The sequence below is a fragment of the Trametes versicolor genome, assembly GCF_000271585.1.
Source record: "Trametes versicolor FP-101664 SS1 unplaced genomic scaffold TRAVEscaffold_11, whole genome shotgun sequence".
NCBI lineage: Eukaryota > Fungi > Basidiomycota > Agaricomycetes > Polyporales > Polyporaceae > Trametes > Trametes versicolor.
Genome location: NW_007360331.1, coordinates 1,576,420 through 1,604,051, shown reverse-complemented (window position 1 = coordinate 1,604,051; position 27,632 = coordinate 1,576,420). Strand labels below are relative to the sequence as shown.

Sequence of the window (27,632 nt, the reverse complement as noted above, 5' to 3'; positions counted from 1 at the left end):
ACCGCTTGCACGCCCCTCGTCGTCGGGACCCTCGAGCTTTCTCGCAGCCCTATTTCCTGGAATTGGAGCTGGTTCTATCACGCGCTCAAGCACCTGCGAAGGGACGACTAGCTCTCTACGGAGTGCGCACTGGGAGCTCTCTCGACCCCGTGCGACGCATCTGCACAGCAGGTCCTCATCGCCCTCTAATGAAACACCATGACCCTCCCTCCGGAGGGGTGTATACGCAAATCCACGAACACCATCCATCTGATCGGGCCCTCTCATCTTCAAGACATTGCGCGTCACGGAGACCGACATACCTCAAGACGGAATGTCCAGCTCGAGAGCCGCCGCGCTCTTCCCACTGCTCCCTCGCGTTGGCTCTCGCTCGCGGCTCGGTCTTACGGTATCACTGATGCTGTCTGCAGATCCAGGATCAATCGTCGACAGCTCACGCAGCGGTTTGAGCGTGGTCGTTTGTTGACGGGTTGGCAGGAAGCCGTAGGGCATTTGGTGATCGGTCGCATTGCATTCTGTCCGGGTATGTCACAGGCATATAGTAAACATTTTCTCCATTGCACGACATCACGCGTCTGCTCGACGCGGCACGTATTCCTCGATGAGGATACGCAGCCTTTCATGCTACACCTACCTGCTCTCAGTCGAGAGCAGGTAGTTCTGGACAGAGATCGAGTCAGCTCATGAATCGGAATGTAAAAGGTGGTGCGGTACGCACGGCAGGTTGAGAGTGAAGGCATTGCGAGTCGCTGGTCAAGCGGAGTGCTATGAGTGCTATGGACGCGATTGCGACGTGCGCGTCGAGGCATGCCTCGCCAAAGCCAAGCCCAGGGTGGTCGAAGGTGGCATGCTGCATGCACTCCGGCTGCGCTTCGCATGCATCCGTATCTGGTACGTGATTGTGCACAGGAGCGTGTGGGGTGGGGGGGGGGGTAGGTAGTAGAAGAGGCCATGCCAGTGCGAGAACGGTGCTGGTACAACGGGGCAACAGGAACATCGCTGAGCAGTGCCGCGCAGGAGACATTCAGCAATCACAGGATAAAACGGCGAGGGTGAACATACATGTGGTATAGCAGTGGCAGAAGATGGCCGCTATCTCGTAAAGGACGCCTTCCATACGCACACGGGACTTCTGAAAGCTATGTAGCTGCGTATATGCGCGCACACAGGCATCATCTAGGAGACGCAGTGCGGACAGAGATGTTCAGTCCGAAGTACGCTGTATGCAGGATGTCGGACCATACTCACATTCCAATTGCTACTTTCGGACCTTCCCGTGTGTATCCCGCCATGTCGATGGTAGAGTCGTCGCATAGCGCGCACAGAGGAGGAGATGCAGCCCGGGAGTTCTTTCTTTCTTTAACTCCGGTTTATTGCCCGTCAGGACCGAGTCCTATGGTGGGCACTAACCTAACGAAACTGTTGTACCGTAATCGTAAATATCAGAGGATCATAGCGAGACAAAAGGGGCCCGAGGGCCCCAGCAATCAGGAGGGTGTGAGGGGGAAATAGTGACGACCGAGGACCGTAAAGAACCGGGTGGTAGTGAGACCGGGGCAAGGGGCAGGGGCAGAGTATCACGGGAGGGAGACTATAGTAGGGGGGGCATGCAGTGCCGGCGTTCACCCACAGCCTCCTGACCAACGAAGGCTAGGCAGACGGGTTGCAAACCTGCCGTGCATTCAGAGTAGCCGCAGCTCCCGGGCTTGTGCCTCTTGCCACGGTCAGGTGTACGTCCGGTGGTCCCCCACCGGCCGTCAGAACTCCCCCGCTCCTGGAGCGGGGTGAACGCCCGCAGTGCACGGCGCCGGAGCGCACGCAGATGGAGAGTTAAAGTTAAATAGGTAGACCGAGACCGAGAGCCCAAAATAGAGATGGGATACCAAAGCGAACGAAAATAAAAGCAACAGGGCAAGGATCGACTGGCTCTCGAGTGCGTGGAGGTCCGACGGGTCTGTAGGTCAAAGCAATGTCAGCGGAGGACCTGGTCTGCGGAGCGCGGACTCAGCGGTGTGGTTGGCGAGCTGCTCGGGTCCTGGCGGGCCCGCCCGTTGCCTGCTCTCGTGCTCGTGCCTCGTCCTTTTCCGAGAACAGGGCACCGAACGTCGTGTGGAAACGGCGGGTCGCCGTCAAGAATTTGAAGAGCGGCTGGAGCGCTGCCTTCGTGTTCAACAGGAACGCGAGCTTGCGGCTGTCCCGGCCGAGGCGACCGAGGTGGCGCGAGCGTTCCGCCGCATAGCGGGGGCATTGGACCAGGAGATGGAGGACAGTCTCTGGAGCGTCTCCACAGGATGGGCACGTCGCGGTGTCCGCCCGGTTGATCCGGTGTAGGTGTGCCGCAAGTGGCGCATTCCCGGTCCTCAGCTGGATCAGGATGGCCGCCTGCCGTCGCGAGAGCGGGGCGACAAGCTTCCCATACCGTGGCAAGTGGAGCTGCCCACACACAACCTTCAGCTTGATGCCCCAACGAGACTTATGCCAGTCGTCTTGTGCCCGTGACTTCAGCTTCGCCAGGTGCCGTTGCTTTGCCTTCGCTGCACTGATCGGGAGTGTCGTCCTAAGGCCCGGCGGCAGACGATGGGGTGCACTAGAGTGTCCATGCGCTGCCTCCTTCGCATCCTCGTCCGCCTGCTCGTTGCCGTCAACCCCTAGGTGGCCGGGCACCCAACGTAGCGTGAGGTCGAGTCTCGGATGTGCGGATTTCGCTTCGCGCGCACTGTCAATGAACATGTCAGTGAGGTAGTGCCCAGGGCGAGGTGTGCTCAGCTTCGAAGCGTCCAGGGACGAAGTGTTGTCCAGCGCGACCGATGCGAGAACGACAACCTGTCGCTCTGTCTTCACCAGCCATGCGCCCAAGATTGTGCCCACAATCTCAGCCTCATAGACTGAGTGCTCTGCCGACGTCCCCAGGTAGTAGTGCAGCGTTGTGAAGCCCGGCCGTCCCGGGCGGTATAGTACTGCCGCTGCCCCAACACCGCCGTTGATGTCGGAGCCGTCTGAGTAGATGCGGATGCCCTCGCGGGCAACCCAACGCTTCTCAGCCTCCAATGCAGCAATCTTGTCCTCCGAAATTTCGACGCTGTGTGGTGTTCGCCAGGCTGGATGGTGGCGATATGGGCGTATCTCCTCCAAACGCCCCGGAGCTGCCGTCTTCTTGTATGCATGCAGCAGCTCGTGGAGTGAAGAGCGATGACGCTGGACGTAGATCTGGCTGGCCCGTTTGATGTGGGGCAGCAGCGGATGCTTCGTCTTGATCTTTGTCGGGAGAGTGCAGAGGCGGACCGTCGCCCGCTGGCAGATCTTGTCAACGAGGAGCTGAAATGGTAGAATGTCAGCATGTGCTTCAAGGACGTCTGTGGCCGTAGTGCGCATCGCTCCCGTCATCACAAGCAATGCCTGCCGCTGCACCGTTGCCAGCTTTGCTACTGCCCCGACCGAGCCGTATTTGCGGTTCCGTCCGGCGACTTTGCGGATCGGTGTCAGAAAGACGTCCGCCGCGTACAGCATGCTGGGCACCGCAACCGCCAGATACAGCCGGCGCACGACCGCCATCTGGAGGCCATGCTGCATCCTGCCTAACCGTCTGATCATGGCAACCCACGCAGACCCCTTCGCAAGCGCCAGGGAGATATGCTGCCGGAATCGCAGCTTGTGGTCGATGAGTACACCTAGGAAGCGATGGTGATCAGTGGGTGCAATGGTGTGGTCCCCAAGCAGCAGTGCCGGCCCGAGGCCGTCCAGCTTCCGGGAACTCCGGGAGCAGTTCAGCAACCCGAACTTCTCCGGGGAGAACTCCGAGTGATGCGTGCGCGACCAGTCATTCGCTCCGCCACTGCCTTCCATGAATGCCCTCGCACGCTGGTGTGCATCAGCGAACTGCCTCCCAGTGGCCACAAGCGCAACATCGTCCATGGAACCAACCGCCGTCACCCCCTTGACCTTTTCTGCCTTCCACGACATGCGGATGATGGGCATCCCACGGGCAATCGTCGACTGGCTCCGTGTCAAGCTGAGCGGCCGACATACACGTCTACTCTTTGATGACTATGTGTAAGGATTCGGTGGCCGTGGCAGTGCCGCGGCCGGGCTCTGGCGCTTAGGCGCCCGTGGGTAGTGGCTGGACTGGGACTGTATAGCACCACTCCGGGGCCTCAGCGCTGCCGTTCTCCTCATGTATCCTCATCTATCACGCCTATACTCAAGACTTTGTGCAACTCACACTGGTTTGATAAGGCGACCGCACCGTTACTTACATTTTTTTGAGTTCACTTCTAGTCTAATCAAAAGGAGAAGACGAAGGATACTTCCGGTGATGGATCGCACGGTACGTAATTCGCCTTCACAGGAAGGTGATAGCGGTCTTCCCGACCGAGGATCACGACCTTCCGAAGATCGTGATCCCGGGCAAGCCGCTAGCGCACCCACCGGTCCCACTGGACCAAACTCGGCGAGCACCGGATCCTCTACCCAGACAGAGGGCTCCGGTGCCCAGAGTTTCACCACCGCCTACTCGGACAGTGAAGGCACTGTCCGAGGAGGACTGGCCGCGAACACGGGCGACGGCAGGCCGCCTGTGTACGGCAACCCTAATACCGCCGGACCTTGACGTCCGGCCTCGAACGTTGATGGCACTGGGTCGGAAACCACTCCACCCTCCCCGACCCCTCTCGGAGGACCGCACTGGGATGGGATGGTTTTCCATGCCACTGACGCGAGTCAAGAGCGTCTGGGACGGTATCAAACCGCCGCAGACCTCTCGCCGCCGCTAGCAGACCCATTGGGAGTGCGGGGAGTCGCGGCGAGTCAAGCAGCACCGCAGGCCTCACATCCTGCAGTGCTACAACCTCACCCGCAGGTCCCATACGCTGGCATACCCCGATGGGACGGCAGTGGGATGCCCCCTAGCGTCTCTAGTGACCCGTTTAAGATTTATCCTAACACCGGTCACCCGACGACTGCCCAGGGACCATACCTGTTTCCCCCAGGACCCCCAATGGGCCCTCAGGGATACGTAATGCCCCCACCCGGGTACCCCATGGCGTATGGACCGCAAGGTTACCCCATGGCGTATGCCCCACAGGGGTATCCAATGTCGTATGCTCCCACTACTGGGTACACGGAATCGTTGTATGGACCCGCGGTTACTGGAGTCCCTGGGGACCAGCGACCACGGACATCCCCCAATGGCCGCACCGAGACGGATTTCCAGTCCCACACGGTGGACGAGAGCCTCCGTGTCATAAAACAGGCGCAGGAAGGGCTGCACAACCAGATTCGAGGACGCACCGAGCAAGTTGGGTCGAACGTACAAGAAGCCGATCGACTAGCTCTGATGGGCAAGTCGATCGTGCTGGAGTACATGTCCGAGGTTGATGCTATGCGATCTCGTATGAATCGAATCGCGGCAGACAACGCGGAGATGCTGAAGGACGTGGAACGAGGGTTATCAACGACTAATGCGTTGATGAACTCGTCTGCCCCACTATCCTCATCCACTCCGCGCCCTCGTCAACGCCAGTCTACTACAGGTCCTCCACCCCCGTTGGCACAGTGGTATCCACCACCGTCCCCGGGGGGAAACCCTGCGAGGACTACCCCAGTCTCCGGAGTCCCCGGAGCGACCGAAGATGCACAGGCGGAACTACCCGTACCGCCTGCTCCACCTTCTCGCACCAACGGCATTCCGAACCGGGATACTCCCCCCCACCTGACTCGGTCCGGTCCAGCGACCACTGACGCGCACCGGCACAAGTCAGTGGTACGTAGTCCAGATGAGACCATCGATCAGTACAACCACCGAGTGGACGCGTCCATCCGTAGTCAAAAACGAGTTCAAGATGTGTTACAGGCCAATGTGGCTAGTGCGGTAGACCGTGTTCATTTTGCCCAGCGTGAACACGTTCCCCGCCCTAGCCCCAGGGATGGTCCGTACACCACCCCCAGCCCTGTCACGAGCAAACCGAAAGCATTTCGGTTGCCCCAGGGGCCGCCCATTTCCCGGGCTTTCCCTGCATATCCCCCAGTCACACATAACTACACTGACCGGGATCCGATCGTCCCACTCTCTATGGTGGGACGATCCAACCCGGGTGCGGTAGAAGTGGTCGGGCATATTGTTGACTCAGATGGGCATCGCGAAGTGATGTTAGCCCATTTGTGCGAGAACATCTGCTTCAAAACGGAGGTCATGGCACCGCCGTTGCCTCCCGGGGCTAAATATCCGAAATTCGAAAGCCCCGGGAAATACGACGGCGCTGACGACCACGACACCTTCTACAACTGGCTGGATGGATACTTGACATGGCTGCGGTTCTACAACGTCTGCGGTCCAGAAACGGACCGCAGCCGAGTGCAGTACCTCCGCCCTTATCTCACCGGCAAAGCTGTAGAATGGTACACTGTGTGCATAGACAACCCTTCACTGGGTTATCTACCCACATTCGAGGAGACCATCTGCGCCATGCACCGCCGATTTGTCCATTCGAGCTCGGCGGCCAAGGCCACACTCGATTTCGACAACTGCCGTTACCGTTCTCAGGACGGCATGGAATCATTCTATGCCGAACTGATGAAGTACGCAGCACGTATGGTGGAACCCCCGGATAACTACACCATCAGACGGAAACTGATGGAGGGTTTACCGGCAGAAGTCTACCGCATACTGGCACTCGAGCGGAACATCAATGCGGAAGAATCTTCCGTCGACGAGATTCTCACCAGTGCCCGCCAGGTTGAACGGGCACTGATCCGAGTCCGACGACGGGAGAACCAGGACCGCGAACGCCGTCCCCTTATGGCGGCAGCCAGTATTATCCCTCGAGCTGACTCTCGGGGTAGAGACCGAGCATCATCACGGGAACGGAACCACCGCCCCGCGACGAGCCGTCCCGCCGAGACACCGTTCAAGCCGGCGGCCACTCGGCCGCCGACCCCAGCTCAGAACCGGCCATCCACGGGCAATGCGTGTTATAGCTGCGGGCAAGTGGGCCACTACGCCAATGACCCCGTGTGCCCCCAGTATGGGAAACCACGGCCCGGTCAGTCGAACCGTCCACCCCAACGTACCCGTTTCCATGCACAGCGAGTGGACATGGACGGGAACGGAAAGGCGGACGCGGTTGAGGACCAGGCGACCGTTGTGGGGAACCCTTACGAGGTGGACAACTGGGGAGGCTCCCAGTACAACTCCGAGGAAGAGCGTACGAGGTCCCCAGGGGCACCTTCGGAGGGGGAGGGCTCGGAGATCATGAGAGCGCAATCAATGGCCATGAGGGTAGCGATTCCGAGCGATGAGGAGGACGAGATAGTCCTCCACATGCGCGCGGGACGAGTTACCCCCACCCCTAAGACGTACGAACATTCCACGAGCGTTCGACGGCGCGAGTCAACGCCCGAGTCCGTCCAACCTCAGCGTGATCGACGACTGCAGGCGTCCCTCTGCGCGCTGATCAACGTGAACGGCCTCATGGCTTACACTCTCTTTGACTCGGGGAGCACTACAGATTCTGTATCACCAGAATTTGCACACATATCCCGAGCCAAAACAGTGAAGCTATCCGAGCAGGTTGTCTTGCAACTGGGATGCTCCGGCAGTCGGTCCAAAATCAACTATGGGACATGGGTGCCCGTGCAATTCGGACCGGTGGCAGAGAAAATGTATTTCGACATCGTCAACCTTGACCGGTACGATTGCGTAATCGGCACCCCGTTCATGAACCAACACGGCATCAAACTGGACTTTGAACAACGAGCAATCGTCGTCAAAGGCCAGATTTGCCCTGCGTTCACAAACGAGGAAGACTCTGCATACCGGGTCCGACGACTCAACTCGCGGAAGCCCAGTGGGGCCCTGCGAACTGGACCGTCAAAGTGACTCCCCCCGAGTACGGGTCATCGCACCACAGTAGAAGATGTACCTGACCAGGATACGACGGTGGATCGCACCGCTCGTATCCTGGAAGGACATCTTCCATATGTCGTGGAGGAGATCCGTAAGCGAAAAGGGGACGAGGACGATGGCCGAGGACCAGGGCTAGCCGAGGCGAGCTCTGAACCCGATCCCATCTCCTCATATCATGCTACCAGCAATAAGGCGGAGCATTCACGTAGCGAGAGGGTGGAGGAGTCCACCATAGACTACCGCGCGGCAGACACAATCGACGCTACTGATGAGGAGGTTCTTCCCCCTCACCAGGCTCAATTCGTGTACCCCGCGGATAGCGAAAGGCCCCATACGCATTCCCTCCACTGGAAGCGGGACACTCGGAATCCCGTGGACATGCCTGAACTCGGAAGCCGAGACCCTATCTCGCTCCACTCCTCTACCGGAGTGAAACGGGATAAGTACGGCAACGAGGATAGGTACGGTATGAACGAACTGTTATACGAGGAGGTAGTAAATTACCTCCGCGATATGCCAGAACGATCATACATGAAGCCACCCGAAGTCATTCCCTACCTGAGGGAGGAATGGTTCCGCAAAGTCGAGGACTTGGTGGGCCCTATACCGCTTGAGTTGCCACCGATGAGGGAAATCAATCATAGGATTCCCCTCATTGACGAGCAGCATCGGTATAACTACCACCACCCTCGATGTCCGGACGCCCTTCGGGGCGAATTGAAAACCAAAATGGACAGATATCTCGAAGCTGGTTGGTGGGAGATGAAGCCCGCCAACTAGGCTGCGCCATTACTGTGTGTGCTCAAAAAGAGCGGGAAGATACGCACTGTCATTGATGCCCGTCAGAGGAACGACAACACGTATAAGGACGTGACGCCGTTCCCTGATCAGGACAACATACGGCAGGACGTAGCGCGTGCCAAACATCGCTCGAAAATCGATATGTCGGACGCTTATGAGCAAATCCGTATCGATGTCGAGGATGTTTGGAAAACCGCGTTCTCAACGATATTCGGCACCGCCGTATCCCATGTCATGCAGCAAGGCGACTGTAATGCACCTGGTACATTTCAGCGCCTCATGACGTGGATCTTCCGCGAATACATCGGAGTATTCGGGCACGTATACCTCGACGACATCTTCGTGTTCTCCCGCTCCATTGGGGAACACGAAGATCATCTTCGACTGGTATTCGACCGACTGCGGGAGCAGCGGTTATATCTCAGCCGAGCTAAACTCGACTTGTATTCCCAACGCATGGATTGTCTTGGTCATCTGATAGATGACCAAGGACTCCATGCTGACACCGACAAGATGGCCAAGATAAGGGACTGGCCTCCTATGCAGTCGAAGGACGAGGTCCTTCGATTCCTAGGGCTCGTCCAATATCTTGCCCATTTCATGCCGGACCTATCCGCATACACCTCCCCGCTCGAGACCATCTGCAGCAACGGACAGCCATTCTACTGGCGGCCGTTACACCAAACGTGTCTCGACCGGATCAAGGACATGGCCTGCAAAGCGCCTATACTCAAACCCATCGATCCCGACTGTGATGAAACCATATGGGTCATCACGGACGCATCGGTGTGTGGAGTAGGCGCTGTATACGGCCAGGGTCCTGACTGGCAAACGTGCCGACCAGCCGGATTCATGTCGAAGAAGTTCACCTCCGCCCAACGCTCATACCAAACGTATGAGCATGAAGCGTTGGGGATAATCGAGGCACTCCTGAAGTGGGAGGACCGCCTCCTGGGCCGGAAGTTCCGGATCGCCACCGACCATGAAGCCCTCTTGACTATGCGAGACGTCAAGAGGGACACAAGATCGGGACGGCTCATCCGTTGGGACGAATTTCTGTCCCGTTATGATTACGAGATAGAACATGTTCCCGGCAAGGACAACAAGGTGGCCGATTGCCTATCACGGTATTTCAAGAACGACCCGCCGGATGTACTCCGCCCCGTTCAAGACTACGTCAATGCCGACGTGCGTCTTGACCCGGGACTGGATGACATTCCGGCGGACCGTAAGGTCGAAATAAACCGCGCCATCGAAGAAGTAGCCCTACGCGCTCTTCGGGAGGTAGTCGAGGACCGCGAACTCGAAGCATCCGAAATGGTCGCGGCACACGTACCGCGACCATTGAGTGAAGCCGAGGCGGCAGTCAGCGTGCATGATGCCTTGCAATCCGGGCCCGCCCTGGACACCGTAGTTCAAGGCGAGGACGGGTTCCGGGACGCGGTCAAACTCGCGTACGCGGGTGACCCGACTTTCTCCAAAGTGATGCTAAAGCCTACGGCCTATCCATCCTTTGAAGAAATCCACGGGCTACTATACGTGACCAATCGATTCAGCCATCGGGTGCTATGCATACCCGATGGCCGACTGAAGTCGCGCAGCCTCCAGGAACTCGTCATCGACCACGCTCACCGAACCCTGGGTCACCTTGGTGCCCAACGGACGGCGGAGTACGTGAGACGATGGTTCTGGTGGCCGCGGATGACGCGGGATATAGAGAGGTTCTGCACCTCATGCGGAGCGTGCCAGATGTCAAAAACATCCAACTCGTTGCCGGCGGGGTTGTTGCATACGATGCCGGTGCCTCTGTATCCGTGGCAATCGGTAGGGATGGACTTCGTCGGTCCATTCCCCGACGCTCGCGGATACAACTACATGCTGGTAGTCATTTGCCGACTAACCAGCATGGTCCACTTGATCCCATGCCGAGTTACCGACTCCGCCACCATGGTAGCCGACTACTACATCCAAGGAGTAGTACGACTCCATGGACTGCCGGAGTCGATAGTGTCCGACCGGGATTCAAAATTTACATCTGTGTTTTGGAAGGAGGTCCACCGGCTGCTGGGGACGAAGTTGCTCATGTCAACTTCGTTCCACCCTCAGACCGACGGCGCCTCCGAGCGAGCAATCAGGAACGTAACCCAGATACTGCGAGCCATGGTTGAACCGCACCAAGGGGATTGGATCGATCATATCCCCATGGTGGAGTTCGCCATCAACTCGAGCATCAGTGCGTCCACGGGTTTCGCCCCATTCGAGCTGAACTACGGGTACATGCCTCGCATGGCCGCGTGGGACCAGGGTACATCACCGTTCCCTGGTGTCCAAGCGTTCGCCGACCGAGCTCGCATGAACCTGGAGCAGGCCCACGACGCTATCCTCCAAAGTCGGGTGGCGATGACACATCACGCGAATCGCCTCCGGACGGACGAGGCGACTCCGTTCAGGGTGGGCGACCTAGTGTATCTATCGACGAAGAACCTTGCGCTCCCGAAGAACCGGGCGCGCAAGCTCGCGCCGAAATACATCGGGCCATATAAGGTCCTCCGGGCGAACCCTGACACCTCGAGCTACACCCTGGAATTGCCAGGTGAACTCGTCCGCCGGCGAGTCCACCCGACATTCCATGCGGCATTGCTGAGGCCGCATCACGAGAGCGACGAAGCGATATTCCCGGGACGGGAGGCCCAGAAATTTTATGATTTCGGGGCCCCTGACGAACAGGAATGGCTGGTGGACGACATAGCCGGACATCGATGGACGTCGAAGTCCATCGAGTTCCTGGTCCATTGGTCCACTGGCGAGCACACATGGGAGCCACTGGCCCACTGCGACGAGCTAAAGGCGCTCGACGATTACCTGGCCCTCATGGGTGTGGACGATTGGCGTCGACTACCGCGGCAGAACCGAGGTAGTCGTCCGCGTCGTTGACACCGCACGACACCAACCTGCAGGTGCCCGCCGCGATGTATGCCGCGGCGGCCTGTACAGGTGGTGGGCTGCCCGAGGAACCACCCGCTGATCGACCCCGAGCTTGCGATCGGCCCGCCCCGACGTTCGTCGTGGCGGTACAGAGGCGCGAGCTGGGGCCCCAGCGGGATAGTTGAGCCGCGAGAACTGAAGTCCGTAGGCGCCCAGTCGGGCAGCGCATCTGGCGGGATGGCGTGGGAACGGGCGCACAACTCCGATCGGCGGAGTCCCAACCTTAACCGTTGAACTTCCGACCAATCGTCGGACGGCGCCCATCACCACCGAACATCCCCCTCCTTCCCCATCCATCCACCCCATTCCCACCCCTCAGCACATCCAGCCTTCTCGGCTACTCCTCGCTTCACCTCTCACCTGCACCACCGCAATGTCGCCGCAACGCGGACAACCCTCGCTGGGGGCGGACGACTATGTCGCCCACGCCAAGCGAGGCCGCATGGACGTCGACGATGGGTACGGGCCGACTGGAGGGGGAGGGAGCAGCGGCGGGGGCCACTTCGGTGGCTACCCGCAGCCGCCCTTCTCTCCTCCACCGTCGGGCCCGAACTACCCCAACCAGCAGCAGGGCCAGGGGTACAACAACTTTGGCCCCGGACCCAACTACGGACCGTCGAACTACGGGCCGCCCCCGCCCAACTATCCGACCCCGTCGTACGGGCCGGATAGTGGTGGCTGGGAGCGGGCCGCCGACGCCTACAAAGAGCTCGCCGACGCTCGCCAGCAGTACGCCGCCCTCGCCGGCGAACTCGGCGATGCGCGCGTAAAAGAAGCGGACCTGCGCGCGCGTATACGCGAGCGCGACCGCGCCATCGACGACGCCGAGAACCAGATCAAGACGCTACAGGCGGAGCGCGATCGGCTCGTCAAAGAAGTCAGCCGACTCAACGACGAGCTGAAGCCCTTCCCTGCGCGCCGCGGTCCTGGGTTCTCTGGGCCCCGCTTCGTACCGCACGGCCACGATGAAGGCTGGGGCGGATCCACGCGCAGCCGACCGCGCGTGGACACCGAGCTGCCCACCGGGGCCGCCAACATCCAGCCACCTCCAGGACCCGCGATCGCGTCTGCTACGGCGGCGACGACCGCGGGCACCCGAGAGCGCGACGGACCCGCCCAGTCCACCGTGCCGCCCCGCACGCAGAGCGGGAACCCAAAAAGGGCAACCACTCGGGCGCCCGCGCGGGAAGCTAATGCCGCGACCGCGGCCACGCCTCCAGACGTGGTGGCGGCCCCGGCTCCGGTTCCTCCCACGCAACCCCTCACTCCAACCGCCGCCCACGCGACTCGCCCCACGGCTCAGTCCATGGGGGTGGATGAGTTTGAGTGGAACCTGATGACGGAGGCCGAACGCGAGAACCACGGCATTCTGCGCCGTCAAGGGCAGATGGACGTGACACTCGAGGCCTCCGGTCAGCCACTCTCCGCCTGGTACCGATGCTGGTCCAGCCCACCGGCGTCCATGGCGGAGTCGTACGAGGCGATGGAGCAGGATGATGAAGGAGACACGGACGAGGCCGGGGACGATTTGTTCCCCGGCATCGATCTCGTGTTCTCCGACCCCATCACCTCCTTCGCCAGCCAGTTGACCAAGGCGGCCCACGTCAAAGAGGTCAACCGGGCAGCTAGGGCGAAGGGAGTCGACACCATCGATCCACTCCCACCCGCTGACAAGCCCGAGTTCGGGGCGTGGGCCGGCACCAACATCCAGACTGTGGTGCAGGCCCACAACCTGCACTGGTGGGCTTTCGTCGAGTGGGACGAGGATGCCCTGCGATTCTACAAGTTCGTCACCACGATATACCAAAGCCCGGCTCACGTCCGGCCTGAGGGTATCCGGTACTTGCAGAAACTGCAGGGCGCGGACGCCGCCCGCCGTAAGCAGCACCTCCGGCGGGCCATCCCACGCCCCGTTAATGCACCCCGCGATCACCTTGGCCGCTACCCCGAGGCCGCCGCCGACATAGACGTCGTGTGTCGGTTCTTCAGGTGCGCGTCGGTGAACGCCTGGCCGTCCGGGATGAGACTGGCCTCGGGTGCATTGCCTTCTGGCGATGGATTCGGGGTTCCTCTCTCTTCGGACTGTCGGGCCTTTTTCCTGCTGTGGCACTTGTTGCCTCAGCGGGCCAAGAAGAACCCCCACCACGAGCACGACGCGCGCATCCGTACCCTGGCCATGGAGTTATTCTCCATTCCTGGTTGGTACGAGCGCATCGTCGCGGCCGGAGAGTTCGTTGGGCAACCCCAGGAGGCTCCCATCCGCTACCCCTACCCCGCGGATGACGCCTCCCCCATCCTCCTCTCCGCGTGGTTCTGTGTCCATGGTGTTGCACTGGACCGCGACGTCATCGCCTCCATCCGCCACTGGGCCACCCGCTCGCGCAACGAGTCACTCGGGCGCGTGCTCGACGACGCTTCCCCGTGGCCGGCACCCCCCATCGACGTCGACTCCGTCACGTCCGCCGCCGAGATCGCCCTCGTCGTCAAATACGATGAGCTGGCCTGGGGCCCACGCCTCCTCGAGACCCACGAGTCCAACCACGGCGACTTCGACGAGCTGGACGACGGTGAGGACATATAGCCGACTACTATGAGGGCGGCGCCATCATCATCCCTGCGCTCGCCGCCCTCGGCTACCCGTCGATCCCCCCCACTCTATCCGCTGCCACAGCACGCGCTCGTCGTCGTCAACCGCTCATCATCACTCATCCGAGGGATTGGGTCAATCCGGAGAGGGAGGGTGTAAGGATTCGGTGGCCGTGGCAGTGCCGCGGCCGGGCTCTGGCGCTTAGGCGCCCGTGGGTAGTGGCTGGACTGGGACTGTATAGCACCACTCCGGGGCCTCAGCGCCGCCGTTCTCCTCATGTATCCTCATCTATCACGCCTATACTCAAGACTTTGTGCAACTCACACTGGTTTGATAAGGCGACCGCACCGTTACTTACACTATGCCTCTGACTCGTTTCAGATTCACAGCGGTATTGACCAGGGCTGTCCGCTCTCGGTCATTCTCTACTTGATCTACAACTCGGCGCTGATCAAGGCAAGTCGCTCGGGCGTGGCTGCTGGAAAAGCTGACTTGATGTCCAGGAACAGAATTGAAGCGACTTCTGAGCGGCGCCATGTGTCCTTGACCGTCTTTGTAACAAGGTGGATGGAGTCGGTGGTGGTGCGGCCTGCCCGGCCGCCGAACTGCATCTCGGCCAGCAAGTTGCGGGACTCCGCTTCGAAAACAAGGACATCAGCAACACATCTAGACAGGATTTTAGACATGCAGCTCAGCAGTGCCACTGGGCGGTAGGCTTTCGCCACTGTGTAGTCTGTCTTCCCTGGCTTGCGAAGCACCACCGTGTCGGATGCCTTCCACGCCTTGGGGTAGTACTTGAGCTCGAAGGTAGCCCGAAAGATCTTCCCCAGTAATGGCGTGAGCGTGGGCTCGCAGTGGCGGTAGACCTCATTCGGGATGCCATCCGGCCCCGGGACCTTGAACGCACGCAGCTGCATGATCGCACGCGAGATCTGCCGGTCCTTGATGGACCGAAACCCGAAGGCTGGCTCTGGGTACTCAAAGTCATCAGCGAGCACCGGCGCGTCTCCCGGAGGGAGAAAGAATGTGTCGTAGAACTCAGTGCTCTTCTCCTCATTCCCAGTGAGGACTGTAGCTTCGCCCGCCTCATTCTTTGCCTTCAACGGAGGGATACGTGTGCAGCCGCCATCGGTGGGTCCCCGCTTGACGAATCTGTGAGCCGTCCAAATGGAGCGCGCATCGACCACGTCTAGCCACGCATTCCAGTGGTCCTTCTTCGCTGCGCGAATCTGATCAGTGTAACGGTTGCGGGCAACTTTGTACTTGCGGTGTGCCCGGTGGCCTGCATCCCCTCTGTAGCGGTAAGACTCTCGGCCCAGGCGCTTCGTCTCGCGCCTCATCTTGTCGAGGTCTTTTGACCACCACCTCTTGGTGAAGGGGCAGATGACCGTTTCTGGTACATGCCGGTCTATGGCCACTTGCAGGGCTGCTGTCAACCTGGAGAGGGCCCGATCCAGGTTAGCTGTGGTGATAATTACAATGGGAGGAGGGCGGGCAGCAAGCTCAGCCCGAAGGGTCTCATTGAAGGCTTCCCAGTCAACCTCGCGGAAGTTCCGACGTGTTGTGCGGGCCGACTCCTCCACCGGTATCCCCAGAGTCAAGAGGATAGGGAAATGGTCAGTTTTTGGCGGGCGAAGGTGAGGGGCAACCTTGCATCGAACCACCGCCTCCTGCAGGTACTCCGTGCAGAACACATTGTCCGGTCTGGTGAGGTTCTTGGTGCGTGACGCCTCGAGTGTCGGCATCCCTGCGGGGAGCGCCATCTCCAGCCCGTATTCCGCCGTGTACCCTAGGAGTACTTGCGCACGATCCAGGTTGCCGGTCGAGAACAGGTGGTGGTTACGAGGCTCATCCCAGAGGGGGTGGTGGCGGTTGAAGTCGCCGAGCCATGCAAAGTGATGCCCGCCCGGGGGCGCCGTCGTACGCTGCAGCTTCGTAGTCGCCCGAGCAGCCGCGTGAAGTGTAGCATCATGTTCGCCGTCAACATATAGATTGAGCAAGTGGATGTGTGTGTCGCCAGATTTAATAGATATAGCAGTGAGGTCAGGAGAAGGAATGGAGACGGGAGTCCACGAGCCTGTCGATAGGCGTGTGCTGACGAGAATGATCGACCGTGTGCGCTCTTTTGCGTCATGGTGTCCAGTCGGGTATACAACAGACCAGTGGTTAGTCGCCCTAGTGAGGCCGAGATGGTCGATATATGGCTCTTGAAGGGCTATGATGTCAAAGTTAGTGGGTAACGCCGAGTGAAGAAGGTCCGAGGTCGCGTCCGCCGATTTGTTGAGATTCTGTTGCCATATCCTTATGTTGGTTATTGGTGTACCGTTCATTGGAAGAACTCAGTGGGCATGTGTTCTGCGAGCGTAAAGTGGTCATCCAGACGTCCCTGGCGCAATCCGCGAGGACTCAGCTGCTGCGTATGGGCGGCGGTGTGCGCACCCCGCCGCCCGACCATGTTCCAACCGTCGTCTTGCTGTCTCCCCGTCGTGCCCGGAACTGAGTCCTGGAAGCTCTGCTCGACCTCCCAGGCGTTCGGGTCCTCCGTTGGGAAGAAACGGAAGCAGTGGTCGGGCTGCCTCTTCTGCATTTTCTGGACCTGTGCAAGGAAAGTAGGGCAGTGGCGGGACCACGTAGCGTGGCCGAAACGCTTGCAGTTAATGCACCGGTACTTTTCCTCGTCAGTCACCTGACAGTCACGAGTCGGGTGCGAGTCATCCCCGCATGTTCCACAGCATTCCTCGGCTTGCGTGCAGTCGCGCGCGAGATGGACGGGCTCGAACCGGTGGCATTTCGCGCACCGAAGTGGTTCCAGGAGGCAGCGGCATACGCCGACCTTCTTTCCCGCAATGATCAAGCCATTTGCAATCGCCCGGTTCGCCCCCTCACTTGAGCTCATGGTAATCATCGCATGGGCCACCTGCTGCCCATGCTGGCGCTTGGAGATCGGCTTGATCCACCTCGCATACACTATGGACCCCGCAGGGAGCTGCGCGCGCTCCTCAATCGCTGCAAGAGCGGCCGCGTCGTCCGGGTTGAATCGAACGGGCGTGAACTCTGCCACCACTTTGTACTGTCTCGCCTTGACCGCCGCCGTCGCGCCCATCTTGCTCGCGAAGGCCGCCGACCGGTCCTTCGTCTCCCGGACCCAGTCGGCCCCCTCCTGCGTCCCAAACTCGAGAACCACACCGCCATTGCGGAGGATGGTGGCAGCCACAACTCCTGCCCCTTTAGGGGGTACATCACCCTCCTCCGTCAGCATGGCGAGTGCCATGTTGGCCTTCAAGACGACCGCATCCTCTTTGATGCGCTCCCCTTCACTGTCACCGAGCGCCACCTCGTCCACCAAAACTTGACGGGCCCTCAACTTCGCCCGCTCTACCGCACGAGCCATCGGGCCGCGTGGCATCGGCGCGCTGCCAGGAGCGGGTGCCCCCAGCGTGCGCGCCGACGCCGCCGCCGCCACTTCTGCAAATGTTCCGCCCGGGCGTCTCGCGACCTCCTCCATCTGCTCGCACCTCGTCTCGAGCCTCGCCAGCCCCGCCTCCAGCCGGGTCCCCATGCTCGCCAGCCCCTCACTAGCTCTAACCGCCTCAGCACTCGAGTCCACCGGCACCCCCGCCTCTGCAACTGCCGCCTTCACAGCCTCCTGCACCTGGTCCTGCACCTTGGCCATGACCTCTTCACTGATTGCGATACTCACCCGCTCTTCTAGGACCGCCTTAGCATAGACCGCAAAGGCAATCAGCCCCTCGACGACCGTCGCACTCCCAGTGCTCATCGCCAGCTGGCCCATCCCGGATATGAGCGCAATGCCGTTGGGCATCTCCATCGGCGGGATCAAACCGTGTTCTTCCAGCAGAGCGACTGCTGCCTCGAGGTCCATCACGTTGGCCTTTTGCTCTTTGTAGAAAGCCAGTGAGCTCGTCGCCGTCGGTTTTTTCGCGCCGGCGCCTGTTCCTTGTCGCTGCCCGACGCTGCTCGACCGCGGTTGCCCAGCGAGCGTGATTTGGCGCGTCTGCTGCGGTGGCGTCATCGTACCAGTAGATACCGAGAGAGTCCCAGTACGTAAGGTCGCCTAGATGTCAGGTAGTCGAAGTGTCTATGACCGCACCCTCTGTCGCCCGCTCTGATTGGCTGCAGAGCGTGGGAAAGTCGCCAGAGGTGGTGGTAAGAGATCAAGGAGCGTCAGCCCGGGAGTTGAAGATCCTCCGAGTCCCAATTCGCAGTTCGAGTTTGGTAGGGCAAGATGCGGTCCCAAGTATCGAGTAGGCGCAGGCTGAATTGCCTGGGCGATATTCAGAGGCTGCGGTTGGATGCATTCGAGGAGAGAAGGAGAGACGTGGCGCAGCGGTTCGCGGTAAGAGCAGACGAGGAGGCCAGCGCTTACTGCGCCGGCGCCGCTCAGAGCGGGAGAAGCGCGCCCACGTGACCGTGCTTCTCTTGCCACCCTACGCCCGCCTGTGCGTCATCGCTCGTTGCTCTCACCAAGTCGAACCACTCGTCCCCGCCGCTACATCTCTCAGCTGCGTCTGTTTTGCCTCACTTCAGACTAGCTAGCCACGGTCCGGCTGTCTGAGCTCGACAACAGCTCCTCCGCCTACCCTGGCGTCGTTCAAGCGAATATTCGGCATCGTAGCCGGAACAAAGCTGCGTCTCCCGGTACGCGGATGCTCAATGAGAGCGGGAACACACTGCCCCATCTGATTACACGTACGCATCCCTCATATTGCTCAGCACTATGCGTACAACGCCGGATTCAGAATGACACTGGTGGCGCTACTGGGCAGAACACTTCCGGTACGTCCCCTGCAACCACTTTGATTTACCACTGGGTGGACTGACGTGGAATATACTTTGCTAGACATATTTCTGCCCTCGCAATATATCACCATCGCTCTCAACCTGAGGTTACATCGGGCCTATGCGAGATCTACACTCTCCCAAAGACCTGGTACATACCTCGCTATTCTGTTCGTCCGTCATGGATTTTGGCTCGATGGCCTATTTTTCGCATATAACGGCTGTAAATCCGCCCTGCACGGCTGTGCTCAGCACGTTGACAAGGAATAGGACATGCTGCGTCGCAGATCTGCCCGCACACATGGCGCGGTACGCCTATGTATCTCTAAGCTCGTGTTGCATTGACAACTAATCCGCCAAAGCTCTCGCAAAACCGCTTCTATCTGAAATCAAGCAATATCCTCGGCCAAAACGGTCACCGCGCAGCGGTAGGCATTACTCTCGCGCACTCGTCTATGCTGACATCGAGTATACGATCGCATCAGTCCGACGGCGTGATTCTTGACTGAAAATAGCTCCTTGAATCAATCTGAGCGCAGCTTTATAGGTTGCCGAGTACTTATGACCGCGGACATTACTCTACCTGCGACGATACTGTGTGAGTCGGCACATACCTTTAGCTCTATCGGCGAGACGACTGACTAGTTCTCAGGCATCCATTCCCGCTGTGCTCCCTCTGGCTGGAGGGAGTCGGCGCTGTCCTGGGAAGCGCGTAGACTTCTCGAGCTGCCCTACGGCGCCCGCAATTGCGTTCGGCACCCGCGTTCAGGGCACCGACGCACCTCATATCCTCCCCGAGAGAGGGGACCACGTTTGCAGGACGCGCATAGGACGTGCAGTCGTGTTTTTAACGCTGGTATGTCTCACGCGATGCAGTACCTTACGAGCTCGTCTCCTTACATCTCTCTGTATAGCTCAAGTCGGACGCGCATCGCCGCCTCCGACGGTCCGCATACACTGTCCGAGGAAGCGTTGCAGGTAAAACCTTGTATGCTTGGCAAGTATTGTACATATATCAAGATCGGTTCCGCTCGTACTCGATCTCGGGGACGATAACAGAAGGGTCTCTTGTTGCGCCAGAGGTGCGTGGATGAGGTGGACAAATCGAGTAAATAGTACAGCAAGAAGCTCGGAAATCGGGTAACGATATCAGTGACACGGCATACTCAAACTAGCACGGAATAATCGACGACAGGGCAGATATCGTACAATTGTCAAAAACTGCGGAATGTATACAGCGAGGCGGAGCAAGTGGGGACTGGGATATATAAATCGTGAATGAAACTCCAAGAAGGTGTGGAGGCGGAACCCGAGAGAGAGAAGAAGGGCATATCGAGAGGGGAGGAAGCATGGGACGCTAGCGGTGCGCGGCGGCGTGTAGGGATCAGAAGGGCCGAGAGAGCGGATGTGTGCGCAACGCTGGTGGTCGATCGTGGAATGAAAATGGGATGGTTATCGATGGGGGAAGACGGGTTGAGTGAGCGGCGTCGGAAGCCCATGAAGGCGAATTTTTCGGGGAGATATGGAACATTTTGAGCACATGTGAGGGCCCGGGCGATGGCGTCTTCGAGTAAGCAGGACGGGATATCCGCGAGTTGTATTGGACCGCTTCATCAATCATTTAGAGACTCGAGCGATGACGTCGCTGTGGTCTTGAACAGGGTAGACAGCGAGAAGAGACGGCTTCAAGATGGTGGATGATTTCGAAGGGGAGCATTTTAGGGGAATCGAAGGATGTCGACGAAGTGCGATTGGGTGCGTTGGAGTGTTTCGGTGGAGCGTGTTCGCGCAAACAGGAGAGATATGTCGGAAAAGGACACCGGTATCACCAGTGAGTGAATGATGTGATGCGACCGCATCCTTATAGGCTTCGCCGCGGCGTAGAGCGTACCACATACGAGGGCACCGACGGAGGAGAGACATCAGAGTAGCAAAAAAGGACCGAGAACACGGCGTAGGCGGGTCTACATCCTACGTGCTTGAGTCAGCGTACGGGTGCGGGAGCCGCTTGAGGAAGAAGGCCTATGAGGAACTCGTCTCCTGGGAAGACGTATGGGGCTCTTGCAAACGGTCCCCTTGATCGGCGACTGCATCGGAAAGACTGTCTGCGACGGCGCTGTTTGGCGAGACCGCAAGGTTCGAAGACGCTGCCGCCCCCGTCCCCGAAGGGCCGGCAGATGATCCACCAAGTTTTGTTCTAGATCGATAATAAAGCCACTTAGAAGCTACCCAATATGCAGAGGCATGGATGAGTACATACTCAACGTCCAGCTCGCCTTTGAGGCGAATGATTTTGGCTTTCAGCTTGCGGGACCAGCCGGGTATATAGCTCCCCCGAATGTTGTTGTCATAGTCATGGGTCTTGGCGAGTGTGTCGGTCATGCGCAAAATGTCCTTGCGGAGGTCGTCAGATATGCATTGCAGTACACCGTCAGAGACGTGGCTAGCGAGTATTTCCATGATGTCCAAGAGATCCCTTGCATCAACTGTGGTCTGAACGAATTGGGTCTTGTCTGCAGCGAAGATTTGGAGCAGAACGTGAGTCAGCTCTGCAAGAACGTCCCCCGTGTAGGCACGAACGGGCTCCAGGTCCTTGGCGGGGAGGGATGATTTCAAGGCGTAATTGGCGCACACCAGGAAGTTGGCGACACTTTGCAGGTACCTCTTATGAGCGTCCTTCGTGTCGTTCGAACGCGCCTCCGCAAGGTGCAACTGCTTGAGGCGAACCTGGCGGTATGCCAGGCGGCCGACGCAGAATGGGCACTGTCTACTTGCAATGCTATTTCCGACCACTTCGAGTCCGAGGGTCCTTTTTCTAAGCTGAAGTTCACTGACCAACAATGTCGTGGAGACGACGAGACCCCTATATTTTTCCGCATTTTTCCTTATTTTTCTACGGCCATTCGTACGACACTTAGACTTAGAACCAGTAGTTAGAAGCATGTGACCAGTCACCTGACCCCCACCTGCAGACTGGCACTAATGTGCGCACAGACCACCTTTACGTTTGTACATGTTTGGCTCCCCTGACTCAGTATATAAACCCCACCTGTAGCGACCCTAGCCCTCATCTTGACCTCTTGGTCCTTGGGCTAGGTAAGCCGTCCTTTGTATTCTCTTAGTCAGCATAATATTAACTTGGTCCTTGGGCTAGATTTGACTTGAAAGTCTACGCTCGGCGTTAGCAAGCCTTCGCGCTCGCCGCCCTTGGGTTAGATCGTATTAGTTTCTTTGTTGTAGGCGTTGCCTGGTCGCGTCGAGTCTAGCTCCGCGACAAACAACGGCTTGGAATCCAGAGAGTATACCTGATTGGGGGCGCTATGGGTCTCGAGAAACCCCTAACGAACGTCTTGCTGCCAGGTGAGATCATCCGTCCTCCCGGAGCACTACATGTACTGATGTCATATCCTGACAAGGTGTTACCGGACAGACTGGACGACCACGATCCATAACCGAAGTAGACACCTAGGGCAGCCGCTTCGTCGTCCGACAGAGGCCGAAAAGGCCACCAAAGTATGCACAAGATGATTTGAATCCATAGCAGCTGCTGTTGATTGCCGTACCCGAGAGGACCGTCCCCCGAGTCCGCCGCAGGGCCGAAGTGCTCTCGGGCCGATTTGTGCAGCTGTTGGAAGTAGTCGACGACTTCGTCAGAGCGGAAGTCCATGAGGCACACGGAGGCGGCAGAGAGGGCGTCCGGGGATAGAGTGGTGCTGTACGCCTCGACGAGGGTTTGTATGTCCAGGCCACGTGCGAGGCTGTGGATTTCGGACCGCTCCCGCCCTTGCCATGTCTTCTTGCTCTCTTTCCAAGCCTCTGGTGGGAAGGATATAGACCTCAGTTGTTGAGTCGTTTCCCGTGTCCGATGCCACAGAGATCTCCAGTGATCTAACGAGACGTACACGCGAATGCGCTGACAGAAAGTGGATAGTTTGTGTCGTGTGTACGTGAGGATCGCGGTCACACCGTGGCGCTTACGAAACATTGTATCACAGACCCAGTAGGTGTATCGCTTTGGCTGCCAAGCGGCGTTGACTGCACGGATTTGGGGGGTGAGGTAGGAGCACTTGTGGTTGAAGAGGGGGAGAATCGTGGTGACCACGGTGAAGATGGCAAGAAGGCCAACGAGAGTGGATGCGATGGCAGCAACGGTCTCGTGGAGCGTCCAGAGGAGGATGAGCATTCCGGAGAGGAAAAGTGCCAGGGCAAGCTGAAGAAGAATGGGGATGACACCAATAATGTCGTCGACGCGCCACGTTCGAAGGTTGTTAAGGCGATACTGGCGCACCCGCGCAACCGGACGGGAGGTCCCCGAGGCGCCGCTGCTGTACTCGTTGAGCCACTGCTTGACCATGATGCCTACCGACGCGGAGGACAGGCTGAGGATGAGGCCGGAGAACCACAGGGCGTTGAGCCAGACGGCCCAGCGCGGGACAGGAGGAGGGGTGTTCACAATTGTGCGGGTGGTACTCGGAGGTTGAGTCGAGTTGACGAATGGAGGCTGGTTTGAGAAGCTCGCGAGTTGGGAGGAGATCTGCTGCAACACAGCGATGGAGGGATCGGGGGCAGCGGGCTGGAGTAGGAGGTACGATTGCACGTTGAACGTGGTGAGGACGGCAGAAAACAGACCCGCCTATGAGAGTGCTCCTTGCTTAATAATGTCGACTCATGCGAGGCGATGCTACGACGACGTACGAATACGAGGTAAGTGTCAATCTCCTCTTTCCATCTCTTAATCATCTCGTCGCTATATGTCTGAACCATCCCCGCAGCATCTGACCACGCCTTCGTCTTTTCATCTTGTGCGTATACTTCGTCTCTTTTCCAACACATATCCTAGACGGTTGTTAGGAGAGTGCAAATAAACAGTATGGAGCACGTACACCGAAAGAAACTTGAGGAGGAATCTTCGGGCGGGTCTGTCCCGTCTTCTCCACTTCAGGTACATCCTTCTACAGGGATGGACTCGTTAGATACCGCCAGAGCGAGCACGAGCCAAGGTACTAACGGTCTCGCGTCGTTCTGCTCCTGCGGGGAGCTCTCCTTCGGAAGTCACGGGGTCGTGCGCCGGGAGCGGCTGAGATGGTCCTTCGATTGAGAGTGGGTCCGATCCGTGGTGCTCAGACATCGAGATGCAGTACGTGTGGCGACGGGAGATTTGGGGAGAACGTTACGAGGGATATGCTGAAAGACACTGGCATATGGGGCGAGAAGGCGAGCGCTGGAGGTGGCCCCTCTCCTCGTGTCCTCGGCTTCTATACAAGACGCCCAGCTTAGGGTTCAGTCCACCACGACGAGTGCAGACGCTCTATTCTTCGGCGTTTCCACCGTGATGCGCACTGTATGAAACTAAATGGTATGTTTTGGTCTTGTGCAGGTTCTATTCGTGGCCCAGACTCACACCTACCGCCCACCTACCGCGTCCTTCGGGTAGGATGAGCTATAGTGGACGGCTGTCCCGTATACGTGCCCTGGCCTCGCAATAACCACGGCCTTGGGAGACACGGGCATTGAACGCGCAGCCCACGAGCCACTTGGCGCTAGGCTGCGCGGCCGTCTGGTACGGCTGGCGACACAGATGTTCGCTATGTAGCTGGAAGGGCGGAGAACAACGTGTTGGCAAACTCCACATCACCGCGTAACGGAAACAACACTTGCAAGTTTCGCGGCAAAGACCCGCACTGGTTGCAGTACTGCCTGCCTCGCCGATCCCATACAGCCACGATGTCCCCGCATTGTGTATCTCCATCCAAAAAACACACAGCACTTAGCCTTCCCGGTGCTGGCCGCGAGAAAACCATGACCGCCGCATGATGTGCGGCAGTCTTTCTCTTCACAGGACTGGGTACTTGTGCCGGATGCGGAGTCTACAGTATAGTGCATGTGTCATGTACCATGTACCATGATTTAAGCAGCTAGCATTCACATTCTGACGTTTAGAAACAAGCGCTTGCGTCTCCGGAAGTCGTGATTCTGACTCGAAGGGAGGATGCACAGGAATACGAGAGTGCTTTGATGTACGGAGAAGTGTCATGTGGATTGTCGGCAAATACCTCAACCGCAGGGTGCACGGAACACACTCTCAGACGCTGCCGCACCCATTCTGAGGTAAATATCATAAGCAAGGTTGCCTAGGTAGAAGTGATAGACGAATACATACGTCGTTCCAGGTCTGTTCTTGACACGAATGATGTTTTCTTTGAACGCCCGCGCAGACGCCTGGATCTGGTTCACCCAGTCGTTGCTGGTGTAGCCGGAGGCCCTTTGAAGTATCCCTGCTAAGTGCAACATGTCCGGAACGAGATCGTCCGCGATGTCTTCTTCCAAGCGAGAATCGTCGAGACGGCGAAGCTTCCGCATGATGTCGTCTAGATGCGTCGACTCTATGATCGTCTTCACGCTATCTTCAGCAAACAACTTCAGCATAGTGCGAGTCAGCGCAGCGAGGACATCGCGCGTGTAAGCGCGAACCGTCTCCAGTCGTTCGGAGGGGAGAGCTGATGCGAAAACGTGGTGGGCGCAATCCAGGAAGTGATCGACGCTCTGCAGAAAGCTCGCATGAGCGGCCTTCGCGTCGTCCGAGGGCGTCCGTCCCAAATACGAGTGCTTCAGGCGAACCTGACGATACAGCCCAGTGACGCCTGCCAGTCAGGTTACAGATCAGTACATGCAGGACTCGGCGAGAATGAATGATATTACCTGGTAACAAGACGCTTTCCAGAGGTTGCTCGCGACGCATAGCGCTGCGAATCAGCTGACCTCGCATCCATCGCAGTCGAACCTGGTCAATGGATCTGACGTCCCGGCTCCGAGGCCCTTCGCCCTCGAGATGGTCCATCAGGGCATTGCAACTCGACACCGCCCATTCCGCGTCGGCGGCCTTCATACTGGACGGCCACAAGCTACATCGGAAATAGACACCCAAGGCGGCCGCCTCGTCGTCCGATAGAGGCGAGTCGTCTGCCAGAGGTGTGCACAGGATTATCGTGAGCCACAACAGCCGCTGCTGGTTCCCATATCCCAGGGGACCGTCCTCGGAGTCCGCGGCAGCGCCGAAGTGCTCCCGGGCGCACTTGTGGAGCTTGCGGAAGTAGTCGACGACGTCCCGGTAGTGGAAGTCCATGAGACACACGGTGGCAGCGGAAAGAGCATCGGGGTGTAGGGTAGAGCTGTAGGCCTCGACGAGGATTTGGACGTCCAAACCGCCTGCGTGCCTGTCGATGTCCGACCGCTCCCGTCCCCGCCAGGTCTGCTTGTGCGCTTTCCAAGTCTCTAGCCGCTGAATGGCGCACTCTAGACGAGAAAAAGCAGACCCCGTCCCTTGTATAGCACTCCGTATGGCCCGGGGAAACCACACGCAGCGTTGATGAAGACGTGATTCCAAGGAGGGAAGAATGGTGGACCCGAGCGTACTGAGGATGTTGGCGGACGTGCGACAGTACGTGGACAATGAGTTACATACCCCGTACATGAATCGCCTTGGTTGCCACACGGAGTTGAGCGCGCGTACCTGTGGAGTGAGGTACGAGCACTTGGGGTTGACCAGGGGTAGAAGCGTAGTAACGGCGGTGAAGACCGCAAGGAGTCCCACGAGGGTCGACGCGATGGCCGCAACAGTGGCGTGCAGGTTCCAGAGGAGAATGAGAATTCCGGCGAGGAACAGAGCGAGGGCGAGTTGGAGCAAGATTGGAATCGTTCCGACGATGTCCTCGACGCGCCAGGTTCGGAGGTTGTTCAAACGATACTGGCGCACCCGTGCAGCGGGACGAGAAGACCCGGAAACACCGCTGCTGTACTCGTTCAGCCGTTGTTTGACCATGATGCCTACGGAGGCAGACGTCAGGCTGAGGATAAGGCCGGAGAACCACAAGGCGTTGAGCCAGACCGCCCATCGCGGCACAACGGGTGGGGTATTCGAATTGGAGTTGCCGCTACCGGAAGTCTGAGTGGTGGTGGTGTTGACGAGTGGGGAGTTGATAGACAAGCTCGCAAGTTGCGAAGCGATCTGCCGCAAGACGGCAATCGAGGGATCGGGCGCAGCTGGTTGAAGTAGGAGGTACGACTGCACGTTGAATGTGGTGAGGACAGCCGAGAATAGTCCCGCCTTCAAGAGCATGGCTTGGTCAACCGAGTGATTGTTAGTCGTGGAGTTGCTCGAACACTTACGAAGACTAGGTATGTGTCTATCTCCTCTTTCCAACGCTTTATCATTTCTTCGCTATACATTTCCACCATCCGTGCCGCACTTGTCCATGCTTCTGTCTTCTCCGCCTGGGTGTATACTTCGTCTCGCTTGTCGTCCACATCCTACATATTCATCTGTCAGACAGAGACCGCCGCATAGCCTCAAACGTACCCAGAGGGATGCTTTAGCAGGGATTTCAGGGGAGTTCGATGTCGCACGTCCTTCTACCGAATGCTCGTGCTATGAGTAAAAGTTCTTAGATGGTGTTAGGCAGAGTTAGACAACATGCTCACAAGCGTGCATTGCTCTGCGCCGGCAAGGGGTACTCCTCCGGATGGTCCCGGGTCACTCAGTACGGGCGTTTGGGTCAACGT

General features: G+C 58.6%; 8 protein-coding genes across 8 annotated transcripts; 2 read left to right on the top strand and 6 right to left on the bottom strand.

The window, feature by feature from the left end:
• Nucleotides 1–7,435: 7,435 nt before the first annotated feature.
• TRAVEDRAFT_103998 (uncharacterized protein) lies at nt 7,436–7,807 on the top strand (the record flags this gene model as incomplete). The annotated part of the gene is made up of 1 exon (XM_008044946.1): nt 7,436–7,807. A coding segment is annotated over one exon (372 nt), but the record flags the coding sequence as incomplete, so codon positions are not given.
• Nucleotides 7,808–12,059: 4,252 nt separating this feature from the next.
• TRAVEDRAFT_23406 (uncharacterized protein) lies at nt 12,060–14,267 on the top strand (the record flags this gene model as incomplete). The annotated part of the gene is made up of 2 exons (XM_008044383.1): nt 12,060–12,929; nt 13,536–14,267. 2 exons carry the CDS (start codon nt 12,060–12,062, stop codon nt 14,265–14,267), a joined length of 1,602 nt encoding a protein of 533 aa, XP_008042574.1.
• A 677-nt stretch (nt 14,268–14,944) lies between these two features.
• Nucleotides 14,945–15,187, bottom strand: TRAVEDRAFT_81623 (uncharacterized protein; the record flags this gene model as incomplete). Its single annotated transcript, XM_008044945.1, has 1 exon — nt 14,945–15,187. A coding segment is annotated over one exon (243 nt), but the record flags the coding sequence as incomplete, so codon positions are not given.
• A 324-nt stretch (nt 15,188–15,511) lies between these two features.
• Nucleotides 15,512–16,036, bottom strand: TRAVEDRAFT_107333 (uncharacterized protein; the record flags this gene model as incomplete). Its single annotated transcript, XM_008044944.1, has 1 exon — nt 15,512–16,036. A coding segment is annotated over one exon (525 nt), but the record flags the coding sequence as incomplete, so codon positions are not given.
• A 222-nt stretch (nt 16,037–16,258) lies between these two features.
• On the bottom strand, nt 16,259–16,504 carry TRAVEDRAFT_99994 (uncharacterized protein; the record flags this gene model as incomplete). Its single annotated transcript, XM_008044943.1, has 1 exon — nt 16,259–16,504. A coding segment is annotated over one exon (246 nt), but the record flags the coding sequence as incomplete, so codon positions are not given.
• Nucleotides 16,505–16,794: 290 nt separating this feature from the next.
• TRAVEDRAFT_99594 (uncharacterized protein) lies at nt 16,795–17,433 on the bottom strand (the record flags this gene model as incomplete). Its single annotated transcript, XM_008044942.1, has 1 exon — nt 16,795–17,433. A coding segment is annotated over one exon (639 nt), but the record flags the coding sequence as incomplete, so codon positions are not given.
• Nucleotides 17,434–23,103: 5,670 nt separating this feature from the next.
• On the bottom strand, nt 23,104–23,496 carry TRAVEDRAFT_90780 (uncharacterized protein; the record flags this gene model as incomplete). Its single annotated transcript, XM_008044941.1, has 1 exon — nt 23,104–23,496. A coding segment is annotated over one exon (393 nt), but the record flags the coding sequence as incomplete, so codon positions are not given.
• A 96-nt stretch (nt 23,497–23,592) lies between these two features.
• Nucleotides 23,593–27,332, bottom strand: TRAVEDRAFT_86305 (uncharacterized protein; the record flags this gene model as incomplete). Its single annotated transcript, XM_008044940.1, has 2 exons — nt 23,593–23,706; nt 27,240–27,332. Coding segments are annotated over 2 exons (207 nt in total), but the record flags the coding sequence as incomplete, so codon positions are not given.
• Nucleotides 27,333–27,632: the final 300 nt, after the last annotated feature.